Genomic DNA, 13,914 nt, shown 5'->3' on the forward strand with positions numbered 1-13,914 from the left:
CGCATTACGGGTTGTAAAAGTTGGATTATTAAAAAGTTCAGGGCCAATGACGTTGCCGGCGTTTAGACTTTAAATCAAAATTCTAGTACAGATTTGCGAAATATTTATTAAATTCAATTTGTGTAATACACTATTTAAAACAGTCATGTTCTCGTTGTAAATTGAAGTATATTTTTTTCCGAATCAACAAATTTCGTTACCGATAATTTCGAACATTTTCTGGCGTTACCAGTCTAGTGAGAGTATGGTGAGAGATTCCGTAACGAGGTTGGCAATTGTGAATCAAGATACATAACTAACGCAGGATTCATTGAGTCCTTTATGCAGTGCTTTTTTCAAGTTCGGTTTGCGTTGTGTCAGATTAAAGTGCAAGTCTATCGTCAACAATTGCACAACAATTGCGCCTGCCTGTACTGCCGTGTTTATCAGTGGAAATCTCTCATCGCATACACAGAATTATTATTTGGCATGCGATGACATCTCTTGTAGCGATGGCGAAGCTGAACGAGGGATAGTGAAGTAATAGCGAACGGCCATATTGAGCGAATGTTGACTGTACGCGTACTTTGCCTGTAGGTATTTACTACACGGCACCTTCTAAAGGCGAAAGATCCAATCGATTGGTGTATATCCTCGCGAATATCCAGTGAGAATTTCGCGGCCTGACCGTGTGATTTTCCTTAAGGATAGAATGAGCGATTGTAACGACGAGGTGGATCAGTGCGAGAAACGAAAGAGCATCGAAGAAGCCGCGATGGGTGACGTCCTGGGTAAGGAATCCAGCAGCAAGGCTAATCCCGAAAAGGATAGTCCTTCTAAGGATCAGGGGGACGAGGATGGACGCAAGGAGGCTGACGGTGCCTCGACAGTCGTAGTCGAAAAAAATTCTGCTCTCAATCCTCCGTCAACTGTCAGAGAGGTACCCGCATTTTGCTACACCCATTAGCATGCTAATCACGGACACGATTTTCCATGTAATCGATCATGTAAACTCTATTTACGAGTTCCAAGGAAGTCTCGTTTCATTATCTTCGATAGAACGAGTTTTCACCTCTACCAAGTCAGTTAAATTCCATGTCCCTATTGACGGTTCTTCTGGTTCTGTGCAACACGGCTAACCCAACCCTGAACTCAATGCTTAACGTTGATATAGAAGGTATATATCAGTTATCTCAAATGGATTGGTTTTATTTTTTAGAATTCAAATGTACATAAAGCTACAGAGAATATTGATGTTGGACGAGATGAGGATGTGGGATCTAACGAGTTGTCATCCATTAAAAGTAATCCAGAGGCTACAATTGACGGTGTTACTGATATGCTGGTTATACCTAGTTCTCCGTTACAACGTCCAAAAGGACCGTGTTCTTGTGATGCGTGTAAAGACAGAAGGTAAAACATTTCGTCAACTACCACACTTGAAAGATGTATACATGGACGTTTGCTTTGTTTTCGCAGGGAGCTTTTGACTGAGCAGTTAGAAGAAGTGACAAGGCTACAGGGATTGTGGATGGAATTGAGGCAGCACATACGTTCGGTCTTCAGAGCAGCTACAGAAACTTCTCGTGTACCTCATTCATCCTGTCCCAAATATGACAAGGCTCATTTGGAAAATATGCATGAAATCATTCTGCAGTAAGTGCTTTCTTCTCCTGTTTGTACTTAGCAACAATATATTTTTTTCATCGTTTAATTGTATTACAGATTATGTAAAAGGGATCCTCATCAGCTTTTTATGAGGCTTGAGGGACAGGCCCAAGATTTTGTTGTGGAGACAAAGGTTCGCCTTCTTGATCTTCTACATATTCGGAATGCTAGCAACCTTGCTGAAATTTTTCTCACTGGTTGGTAATATATTTGGTTTGACAAATTTTATTTTTGCCGAATTCGTATTTTATTATTGAAACTTATGCATCTTATAATGAGTAAATAAAGAAAAGAAAGAAAAACAAGGATTTGAAAGTTAGTTCTGATTTGAAATTTATCGCAGAATTTCCGTGTCAGTTTTATCATTATACAATATCATTAGGAATTTAAAATTAGAACGATTCACAAAACAATTTGTCACTTTAGAACTAGGCCATCTGTCTAAATATATCATTACTAGTTGCAAAAACAGTGGAGTAAGAATATCAAGTTTTGTTTCCTATTCTATTTTAAAAGTAGCATTGTAGTATCATAAGTATTACATTGCTATATTGTTTTCGACTTTATTTTTTATCTCTTCAATCGAAATATGTGAATAGTAAGAAAAGTATATGCTGTCTGTTACTATGTACTAAATATTCCCAAAATATGTTTGTATAAACAGGATTGCTGGATGGATATGATGCATTGTTGTCAGCAGCATCTCACTTATCCAGTCTGGTAGAGCCATTAGAGAACGAACATCTTTCAAAGTTTAATCTTACGTGGGATTGCTTGAATAAACGGCTTTACCAGAGTTGCGTCTATACCGATCCACTTGTGCAAAATAATTTGCCACCCTTTATTGGACAGGTAACAATCATTTGGTGTTGATATTTGATAAGGTTAGGGGAAATCATACATAAATGTATCTATGTATAAAAGAATTTCTTACTAATTTGAACTGGATAAAAAAATTATTTTGACCAATAGCATAAATGCACCGAATATTTCAGCTACGAAAACTTCTGCCACTAAAGGGTGCTGAATACCAAGGCCTTGTACACAGATATCTTGCTTTTGATGATGAAATGACAAGAATCGGGGACATGTGGCCAGAGGCTGAACGACTAATTGACAAATACAAGTACGTATCTGTTATTCCTGCAATCTAATTTAAGAATGATGATTTAGCTGTGTAATTCATGCACATTCTTCTCGTCATTCTTTTTGTAGATCTAAATTGAACTACTCACAACTAGTACATAAAAATGATAGATGTTTTAAACTTTCAGCCAGGAACAGGCGGCTCTTAAAGCAAAACAGAAAATGCTCAGGGAAGATTGGGAGCTGTTTAAAGCTCGAAGAAAACTTATTCAACAACGAATGTGGAACAGAACTTCTAAGTTAGTGAATCTTCTTTTGATTAAATATAGTTCAGTATCATATCTAGGTAATTATCAATCGTCAGTCATCAAGGCTAATCTCCACTGTATTTAATTTTGTCTTAAGCTTTTTTAGGGAAATGAGAAGGAACAAATTAGAGAATAGTAATAAAACAATTTCATAAACTATTACAGTGAGTTGACGGAATTCGATGAGCAGTTACTAACACTTGCTACGTTGGGGGCAGTCGGAGCATTGAGTCCGAATAGTAGACCACCTAGTCCGAATTCAGACCTTGGTCTAGATGCTCTGAATCTGCCACTAGACACTGATATTTTAGAAAGTCTGGCGCACGATGCAAACAAGTCGACACATCTACGCCTCGCTGACATGGTGGGTGCGCTAACATCGACCGAGGTCCTAACAGAGATCAATGGTCATAACGTTGGCCCACCAACAGCATTGAACGGTCATTATAATGAACCAGAATATTGGTTTGGCTACGAATGTGCTGTTAACCATGTTCTTAATTATGGGTTCGTTACACCGCCACCTTCGCCTAGGTCTGGAAGGTATAATAGCGCACGAATATGGTTTGTTTTGTTACGTTAGTTGAAGTTATTTTTCTTCAAAGAAAACTTTTCGTTTTTAGTCCGATCAATGATGAGAGAGTTGATGGCGAGGGAAGTGAAGTAGACATTGGCGGAGGTGACGAACAAACATGCGAATGCCATGTCTGCACTGTGCCTCAAACGTCGCCTACTGTAAGTATTTTCAACAATCGTTGTTAAACATACAGATTTATAATTTAATGCACATTCCACCCGCGGTGATGTATAGAATGTGAAAATGTTTGATTTGTTCAATTGTATGCAGTATCTTCTATAAATTTTTTTTCTTACTAGCGGATCGGTAAAGGACCATCTCTTAATCTCAATCTGCAAACAAATAATTTCAATCCATTCCCACCGATTAGCAACGGTTTATCAGGTAATACAGAATTTGTTGCTCACAATTTTAGCTACGTACAATGTATGTATTCAAACGATTTTGTTTCTTACCAAATATTTTTTTTTTTTTTGCATTACAACAGGTAGTGTGAATTGTACAGCACCGAAGAATGGTTTAGTTGATATGAATGGGGTATATCCGCATCTTTATAATCTACACGCAGCTTTTGCTGCAGGACCTAAGAAACCGAACAATCTAGCTTGTCAAACAAGCTCATCACTGGGTAGCAAATCAGATGAAAAAAAATCTTCTTCATTTGGTACACCAACAAAGAAAAAATCCGAGGATATAAATCTCAATAAGAAACAATTAGATGATATTCAGTGTGCTATGGAAGACACAGATTTAAGAGAGACTGAACCGCAACCGTGTCCGTGTGTTTATCAACACGCAAAGGAAATTGTAGAGAGGAAGAAAGAGGTGCTAGAAAATCCACCTTGCTCTTGTTTACTAAAGTCTAAACAGAAATGGGATACCTGTCCGTGTTTAAAAAAATGTAAGTTATATGTTCAAGTATCCCACTAAAACGTTTTCAGAATCTTTGTCTTATTTGCAACAAAAATATAATATTTTTCATAGCTCGCTCAGATCCCGCCATGACAAACGGATATGGACAGCCTGAATCTCTTACCATATCTACTGCCAAACCAATTTCTGCCTCAAGGAAGGCAGCGAATAGGCCAAGCACTACACAACAAACCCATATTCAAACAAGGCACTCGACCACCCAGACGCCTAACATCACTCACAACCATAATCATCTACCACATCCTGGTAGGTGTAAGTGACATATCGTTCCATCATTGATTCTAACAAAGATTCAGATTATCGTAAAATATTCATACTCGCAAACTGTTAAGCTTGATTTTAAAGCTCAAAGGCGAGTTTGCTCTCAATCGTAAGTCTCCTCTCATCGGATGCGGCACAACAATATTCGAAAAAACAGTGTATTTAGTAGATATTTATATATTGTGCTGTTTAAACACAGGTCCCACTCATTCTCACTCGCGTGGTACACTGCCGGATCTCGCGAAGGGTGCAGCAGCTCCTCATCGTGGACATGCTCATCCCAATCATGTTCCACATGCTTGTCACAAACAAGCTAACATTGAGCATATAAAGAGGGTGTCTTGCAGCGACCGTTAGTATTTTTGATCAATAATATTAAGTATATCATTTGAAAGTTTTATCAGTAACTATTGAAAACAACGTTTTGGTAATTATAGTTGGTGCAGGCGATGGGGATTGTTCAGATTCTGGAAGTAGCCAAGAAGATTCGTGTTCGACGAGTAGTTCAACTCCTAGAGATTCTAGCAGACATTGCGATTGTTGCTATTGCGAAGTATTTGGACATGGAGTGGTTAGTAGATGTTCAAAATTTATCGCATCATCTAGAAAACAGAATTTTATCTGGGGGATACTTGGTTACAAGTTGCTACTTCTGTTTTGCAGCCTTCGGTAGCACCTGTGAGCAGGAATTACAATGAAATGAGAGAGAGACTACGGCAACTTTTGACAAAGAAGAAAGCTAAGAAGTGCAAGGCGGCGTGTAGTCCACCAAAAACTCCAGTCGAAATCCCACCCTCAAATTCAAACACTGTACCTACTTCTAATGTTTCACCTAATCAACCTGTACCAAGGCCTAACACTCCTGTCTCCATAAATCCTGTCCAACACCAAGACACAAGAGATCAGAGGGACTTGGAGGCGTTGCTTGAATTTATTGAGGGCAATCAGAATAGTAAAAAAGACAATAAGAAGGCGGAAAAGAAGGCGAGACAAAGGCAGAAAAAAGTAAGCAGTTGGTTACTGAAAAAACTAATTATCAGTTGTTATTGGGAATTTGGTATTTAATAATAATTCAGATTCATTTGCTTTTAAATCTGTCCTTATATTGCATATATTTGTTCATAATAGTTGGACGAGAAGCTGAAAAAGGACCAACAAGAAGCAGAGAAACAGAGAATAATAGAGCTACAGAAGAAGACCCCTGAAGTTACTATAACTGTTGTCGATCCTCAAAAACCTCTCCTGCAAAGGTCACTGCCACAACGTACATTGCCAGAAGTTTCTATACTACCTGCATCAGCACCAATAATAACTTCGACGCTCAAACCGTCCAATAAGAAAAAAGATAAAGAAGACGGGACTAAAATGAAATCACCGCCGGTACATTCGAATCAAAAAAACAAGACTGGAATCAATGTTGAGAAAAGAGACGAAAACGTTACCGCAGTTGGTCAAAAAAGTAAAGCTGCAACATGTATTGATAAAGTTGACAGTAGCAAAAGTAATATTTCGGCATCACCAAAGGTTGAGGAAAAAAGCGAAAAAAAGTGTAAAAAGGAAAGGCAGAAGCTCAAGAGGGAAGCCAAAGCAAAGGAAGAAGCACTCCTAAAAGCAGCAGAAACGATAAAAAATCAGTCAGAAAATCAACCGCAAATTGTTACTATCAAAAGAGTCATGGAGTCCAACAGCGCCGAACCAACAGTTACCATTACTTTGAAGGGGCAAACACCTGCAGAAGATAAAGTCCTATTCACATTGGTGAATGGGCAAACAAAGGAACCTGCGTCGCCAAAACCTGAACAGCCGCAAAGCCAAAAACCCAATGGTAAGAAGAAGAAAGGTAAGGGAAATGGTAATCAGCAGCAGCAACAGCAGCAACAGCAACAGCAGCAGCAAGCTAAGTCCAACCCTGCACAGCAGCCATCAAGTAGCACGAACGTGAAACATCAACAAGGTAATGTCAATGATAATAAAAATATTAAAAACCAACAAAGTCATGAGAAACCTAAGACCGGAAAGCAGAATGATGAAAAGAAACTTAGTACAAAACAGCAGCAACAGCAACAGCAACAGCAACAGCAACAACAGCTGAATGTGGAGGAGTCTAAAATTGGCAAGTCTAAGAAGGACAAAAAAAATATAGAAAATAAAGAGAACGTGATGCAGCAACAGAATAATACTGGAAACAAAAGTAAAAGTCAACAGCAACAGCCGCAGAGTAATAATAAAAAATGTAAAGTTAACGCACAACCAGTGACAACACCCTGTGTACAGAAGCAACAGCAGCAACAAAGTTCTATTAGCGATTCCAACAATAAAAAGTCAAAAGGACAATCTCAGGAAAAGAATAATCAAACCCTTGGTAATAAGAATAAAAATTCGGGCAATAATAACAGTGTGAAAACAAAAAGCAATAATCAGAAAAATCAGAACACAATAAGCTCGATTGTACCTAAGCCGTCGATCACTGCCGAAACCCCAAACACTGCCACTGAATCTCTAAGCTCACCTCTTAGTAATCAGTTTAAGGATATTGGTGCAAATCCGGATCTAATTATTGAAAATCTCAAACTACCACCGGGTATCACGATAACGAAAGTGAACGCCCCCTCTAAACCTATGCCTATAAAATCTACTCCATTATCAAAACCAGTGAATCCACCCAAGCAAACAACTATAATAGCCGCTCCGATGAGTGGAGTTCAATCAAATTATGCTACTCCACAAGGAGCAGGGAATGTCATTGTTGTAGACACTGGGAAGCTCAAGCAAGATCTTTTGCCCAAATCCAATGACAAAGGTGAGTTTCCTATTACTCGAATTCAATTTACTCTAACTTAGTATAGATGACACAGTTTCTGATAAATTTTGGAGTTAAATATTTGAAACTCCTGATGAAAGTCTACACTTTTTGGAATAAATGGTTTTAAATTTTATTATATATGTGAGAAATCTATAAATTCTCTTGTATTGTTATAGATTCTTCGAAAGACAATCAGCAATCCCAAAGTACAAATGGAAAGAAGAAGAAAAAGAAAAGTAACAATAATAATAACAGTAAGAGTTCTACGAATGCCTCTGGTGCAGTACCAAATTCCGTAGTTGTGCAAAATAACGCGGTAAATGGTACGCCGTTAACGAATGGGCATGCCGATGCATCTGCTAGGATTTTACACAATCCGGGAAGTAACATGGTTACGATACGAAATCCCGCATTTGGTCCTCCGAAAATGGAGCCGACGCAACAAGCTGCAATTATTAAAGTATCGGAAAATGGTATGGTGACTATAAGAAGTCCAGCGCTTCAACAGGCAATTAACGCTGGTTTAACTCCGCCTGCGAAACCTGACTTTATCGTGAAAGGCGATTTATCGAGTAACAAGGCCGTGCCTCAGCAGAATATTGGTGGAAAACAAAACAATATTATCCCATCAAGTTTGGCCGAACTTCGGAACAGGTTAACACCGGATTGCACAGGACTGAAAGGCCTCGCTAATATCCAAATTAGTAAAGTAACTGGTGGGCAGCCCATTCCCGAAAATGGCATTAATTTGAGAGGTACCAGTGTAACGTTAACCAAAGTTCGATCTGAAGCTGTGATGGATAATGTTCAGCAGGCTAAAACTGCAGTCAGGGAAGCCATTAGCGCAACTATGGCAGCTTCGAGTAGCGGAAAAGGAAAGAAAAAGAAAAAAAAGGGCAATGGGACTCGACAGAATGGAGATGACTGGAACCTCGTTGGTGAGAACAACAATAAATAATTTAACCATGTAAATTTGCTTATTTGTCTTTAACAATCCGTGCAAATGTTTGCGTAGAGATGATTCTTGACTAGTTAACGTGACCAGATTAGTTTTGTTAATTTGTAATGTTTTAAGTTTTGTAGACGTTTGGTGTATTGTTTATTACTTTATTCATCGTTATTACTTTTGTTCTATTATGTTCAGTATTTTTATGACCATGGCTGTTACACACACGGGTAATTACTTCACCAATCTCTCTCATTCCATCTTTTTTCAACTTATTCAAATGTTTATTCTTATTTTTTTCTTTTCAAATTATCAGACTTTGCTTTAAAACTTGTTTTGCTGCATAAAAACAACTACTATTTTCATTTTGTCCTTCAAACTTTTCTTTTTAACTCGTGGAGTCGTAATATTCAGTTCAGATTTTTTAGGGAGAAATAACTATTGATGCTGTGTTAAGTATAGTAAATTTTGATATTTTATGAGTAGTTAATTTTCGTATTGATATTTTGACAATTACAACAGTTTTTAGTTTTGTACAAAACGATGATACTTCATGATTTGTGGTATATAAACTACGTAATGTGTCGTTTCGTTGAATGACCTTAATATGATATAAAAACAAAACTGTTAAGTACGAACGAGTACGATTAATATTTGCTAATATTGTGAAGAATGTGCAATATAGTTATTACACAACGAGAAATTGAGAATCGTTCGGTGGTATGCAGTATCAGTGCGATTTTTATTACAATGTAAAATCTCCGTGTGAGATGAGTGATCTGAGTGAATAGAGAAAATTGCAGAGTTTCTTTTTTCTTTTGTAGTAAAAAAAAGAGTCGAAGCACATCAACTTGGGACAATTGATCCATGTACTTAAAATACTCCCGTTACGTAGTTTACAAACCAAATATTATCGTAATATGATGAATCCAGTGACTGGAAAACTATGTGATATTAAGATATTATAGATAATGGTATATTTAATTTCTCGATAATTCGACGAAAATAAAATTTATTTTTTTAAATCGAAATTCTCTTTTTTTCTTGACGGTATGTAGCATACTACCCCTTCTAAATGGGACTGAGAGAGTATTTAATACTGTAATTGTAAAACCAGATAATCAAATCAAATTACTCAATTAGGAAATACGATCTTTGGTTCAGTCACGTTAAAGGATACGTTCGTTCAATGCAAGAATCTTATTTAAATTTCTTGATATTCAACTCGACCAAACATCCGAATATTCAACGGAAATAAGTTGCGTTCGACTATTATTGCCAATGAACACGTACACACTGAGAAAAGAGAAACACGCGTAGTGTGCATGAGATAGTAGATAGATTTTTCAATTGACAGAGACGTTATATTAAAAGCAATAGAGAACAAACGGTCCACAAATGATTATACATTAGTACTGGTAGAGAGAAGATTTTAAAGATGAACCATAAACGCATGCATCATGCACAGACTTACGTAACTTGAAGAGCCATGCAGCTGCGAACTTCGTAAATGCAATATATGAATATTCTTTAAAATTGATGGGGCACTTAAAATCTTTCTCATCCACGAAGCCGCTACTGAGAAACAGATACCTACTTTTCACTGACATTACAGATAAATTATTGAGTCAATGCACACACATTAGTGACAAACTGTCAGAAACGAGGCGATATACATATACATATATACTTATTTTTTTTACGTTAAATTAGGTTTCTCATTTCTATGCAGTACAGTGCGCAAGAAATGGTAAATTCTTGTATTCAGAGCGTGTCTTTTGCAGAGAGCGTATTTACGCCTAAAGATATAGACCTTGAGGACGGAGAGATGGACGACGCAGAACGCGAGTTGGAGGCCTTCAAGCGTTTTTGTCTTCAATCCGTTCCACCAGCGCGAAAGGAAAAGGTTAACCTGAACATCAAGGATATTGTTTTAAAGAAGAAGTCAACTCCGGCGACAGTTATTGCCGCAAACTGATTAACCCGTAGTTTATTTTTGTTTTTCTTTAAAATTTTTCTTTCTCCTTTTGTAATACGTAGTCGTCGAAAAAGGCATTGCCGTTTGTTATTATTGAATAGAACGTACTGACGCCGCGGGACAGCCATGTATTATAGAATATTACAGAGTACAGTTACTGTCATTATAAGCATAAGCATTAAAACGCATAGTGTAATAATATGATTGTTACAAGCTCGCATAGGTTTAATACAAAGTATCAATGTAAGGAAAAAAATATTGACAAGGCTGTTTTGCAAGAACTGATATGCTACCAGAATCCCAGACTATTTCGCTACCAATTTTATTGTTGGTCGCTCAAAAAAAAAGCGAAACAATACTTTTGCAGATCTATTCTAGGATAATTTTTATTTCTATCCACTTCCGATGTAGAAATTCTGCCAAAGTACCAATAATTGTTTACTATCAATTTCAATCGATATCAACAGAATACCGCCTGCAAAATGTTTCAGGACATTTATTTTAATTCTATGATCTGTCTACAATTGAATTCACCGTATAACACATACGTCATACATATATACATATACCGATCAATTTTGTACTGTGCATGCTTGCCAAAATAATTATCATACACATTTCGCGTCTTAGTAATCAAAAAGTAAACACAATAAAAAGTTGTAAATATTCATTATACAGTCGAAAAACGATAGAATCATTTTCAAAGTTATTTATTATATTATTGAATGAATTAGATTTTATGTAAAAAATGAATTTAACAATAAAAGTATAACAATAATGTATTTCAAAAATAATCTAATTTTCTTTTCGTTCATAATTATTACTTATCAATAATTTATACATATGTCTAAACAATAATTCATGTTATACATATATGTCACTTAAATTTTGAATTGCTTTAGATGAAATTTGTACGAGTATACTTGCAAGTTGAATACATCGTATTAAGTTGTATAATTTTTATTTTAGCAAGTATGTTTGCATGAAAACATTTATCGCGGGACTTGAGCATGGAATATTGATTATCTATAAAAGACAATAGTCGGTCTCGTGGGATAGGTTAAATCATGTACACGTCGCTCGCGACACAATCATCATTATTTTATCATCAGCAGTTGTGTAAAAATGTAATTTTTCTACACTAAAAATCGTCAATTATATATCAACTTTTGTCGAATGTAACAAAGTGCTTCTTTTGTAAGTGATTTTTCTTTTTGATGTTTCTTTATTTTTTTTCTTCTCGTGCTGTTGTATTTTATCTTGTAAAAAAACTAAAAATTAATATGAATGTTGTAAATATAGAATAGAAACACTTAGAATTCTCCGACACGTGTTACGCACGCGAGAATTTTATTCAGTCCCAATGCACGGATATGTATTACATTATATACGAAAAACTCCTCCGTGAGCAGGGTTTTTTTTACCATATTATATTATTAGCAGCATTGTATCGTAGAATAGGATTTCTTGTATCAAGATATATTTCGTCAAAATGGAAGCTTGTCATTTCATTTATCTTCATTCAACCCCTGAATCATCCGAATTTTTCCATTTCAATGTATAATCTGTTTAGCAGTGTTGATTTTGTTGATCGCAAACAGCATTCTATACTTGGTGAAACAGAGCTGAACCGCCTTCGTCTTACTATACGAAGCCAATTAATTAAATATTCAGTAAGTTAAAAAAAAAAAAAGAAATTGAACGCAACTTAAACTACTGGAGGAAAAAAATTCAGGGCTTGACTGAGCTTGAGTCGATTTACTCAAATTCCCTCGTCACGGTTCTGAATAATTCATGAATAAGTTCTGCGGAAATTGTAAACACCGAGGTGCAGGCGAAAAAGGATATCCGGAATCACTAATTCTAATTCTCGTTCTCTTTGGGTTCTCTCGAGTAATTATTGTCAGTCTGCAAGGTATATAACTGGCACGGTATAAGTGACTTGTGCCCTAGTCATTAGGCTCGCGTAAATACGCCAAAGGGTGCGTACAGCAGCGGGGCGCTAAGGGTAATTGGAGCTAACGACTTACGGAGAAAGGGAAACTGGATATATTCTATTGCCATTCGCCCAAAAGTTGTCTATTTCGAAATGGCAAACAGAAGACGTGGGCCTAAACGAGAAAGTCGTCAATTTTCACGTATAATGTTGGGAAAAACATCGCGTGCTAAATTTCAAGTATTTTACATCGTGTTATGAAAAATTCAAATTGACTATTAAAATACGTTTTTATAAAGTAGCGAGAAGAAACTTTATCAAATATTTGATGGACGAATAATTTAAATACTTTTCTCCGCTCTTCATTAACTGAGTTCTATTTCACGACAAAGAAAGTATCAACTGCAGTAACAGTAGGTTAGATATGATTCAAGTTTTACGGGAAGTTTGAAAACTGAAAATTCGGCTATGGTTATCATTTTTGAAAAGTCCAATTTCATCCAATTTCAAAATTGGAATATCTCGCATTGGAGATTCAAACAAGACAAACGAGCAAGCGCGTTACTGCTGGTCGTTTTTTATTAGTGGAACGAAAATTAAATATTCGTGTGACGTTTTTATTCGACGTGAGTTACGAAGAAATTTTTGGATTTCGCGAACCGTGAGAGGCTGCAGACCAGCGTTGTTTATGCATCCGGAGCTGGGAGCCTGGAGAAGGGTCTAAAAGCACGTCGCATCCTGGGTCCCTTGTCCTGCAGCAGAGTCTCTAGCGTGCCACGGGTGCTTATTTCACTGCAGGGACAACGCGGTATCATAAATCACGGAATTACAAGACAATGGATCAGCGGTTATACTTTATTGCACGCAAAGTCATTGGGGATGCGGTCGTGCTATTAAAATCTGAAGATTCGCGGCTGCTACGGTGCTTTTAAATGCAAAAATCTCAATTCCCAGCTTGCGGTGCTCCGACACACGCTTTACTTGTTATTGCTACCCACAAGTTTTCCAGAACATTTCACGGTTATCCAGTATTTACGTACTCGCACACAGTATACGTACATACAATACATGTATATAACGTTCCGCGAAACTCGGTGGGAGGCATGTCGGTCATTGAAAATTCTATTTAAGAAAACCTATGCTATATAGTTGCATTTATTTTATTGCTACGCTATTTAAAATTCAGGATATCTTACGCATCAGAAAGTGGACTTGGACGTCTTGTTCAAGGAATCACTATACAAGTCGATAGATTTACCTTATTATCCACCGCTTGCAGATAATATACGCACAATCTGACTACGCTTATCGCCTTACTTAACGCAAACATTTCGAAATCGTGTGTAACCGGAAGTACTCGAATTACTCAATACGAGAATGAGTATACGTACACTCCGATGTATCTGGTTTAACAAATGTAACGAATGATGGTCGATTGA

General features: G+C 36.9%; 1 protein-coding gene across 3 annotated transcripts; it reads left to right on the plus strand.

The window, feature by feature from the left end:
* The first annotated feature begins 261 nt into the window (after positions 1–261).
* Positions 262–11,203, plus strand: LOC124413523. 3 transcript variants are annotated; one of them, XM_046894161.1, is made up of 18 exons: positions 262–919; positions 1,199–1,392; positions 1,459–1,635; positions 1,717–1,844; positions 2,312–2,499; positions 2,643–2,773; positions 2,922–3,032; positions 3,207–3,584; positions 3,665–3,776; positions 3,918–4,002; positions 4,106–4,519; positions 4,603–4,803; positions 5,012–5,164; positions 5,250–5,383; positions 5,476–5,817; positions 5,941–7,612; positions 7,792–8,553; positions 10,346–11,203. In XM_046894161.1, exons 1-18 carry the CDS (start codon positions 692–694, stop codon positions 10,537–10,539), a joined length of 5,604 nt encoding a protein of 1,867 aa, XP_046750117.1. In that variant the 5' UTR covers positions 262–691; the 3' UTR covers positions 10,540–11,203. The 3 variants fall into 3 exon arrangements, with proteins under 3 accessions (XP_046750117.1, XP_046750115.1, XP_046750116.1); XM_046894159.1 differs by having other exon boundaries at positions 263–919; positions 1,705–1,844; XM_046894160.1 differs by having other exon boundaries at positions 263–919; positions 1,705–1,844; positions 4,603–4,797.
* The last annotated feature ends 2,711 nt before the right edge of the window (positions 11,204–13,914 follow it).

This window comes from Diprion similis, chromosome 12 (assembly GCF_021155765.1).
Source record: "Diprion similis isolate iyDipSimi1 chromosome 12, iyDipSimi1.1, whole genome shotgun sequence".
NCBI classification, from domain to species: Eukaryota; Metazoa; Arthropoda; class Insecta; order Hymenoptera; family Diprionidae; genus Diprion; species Diprion similis.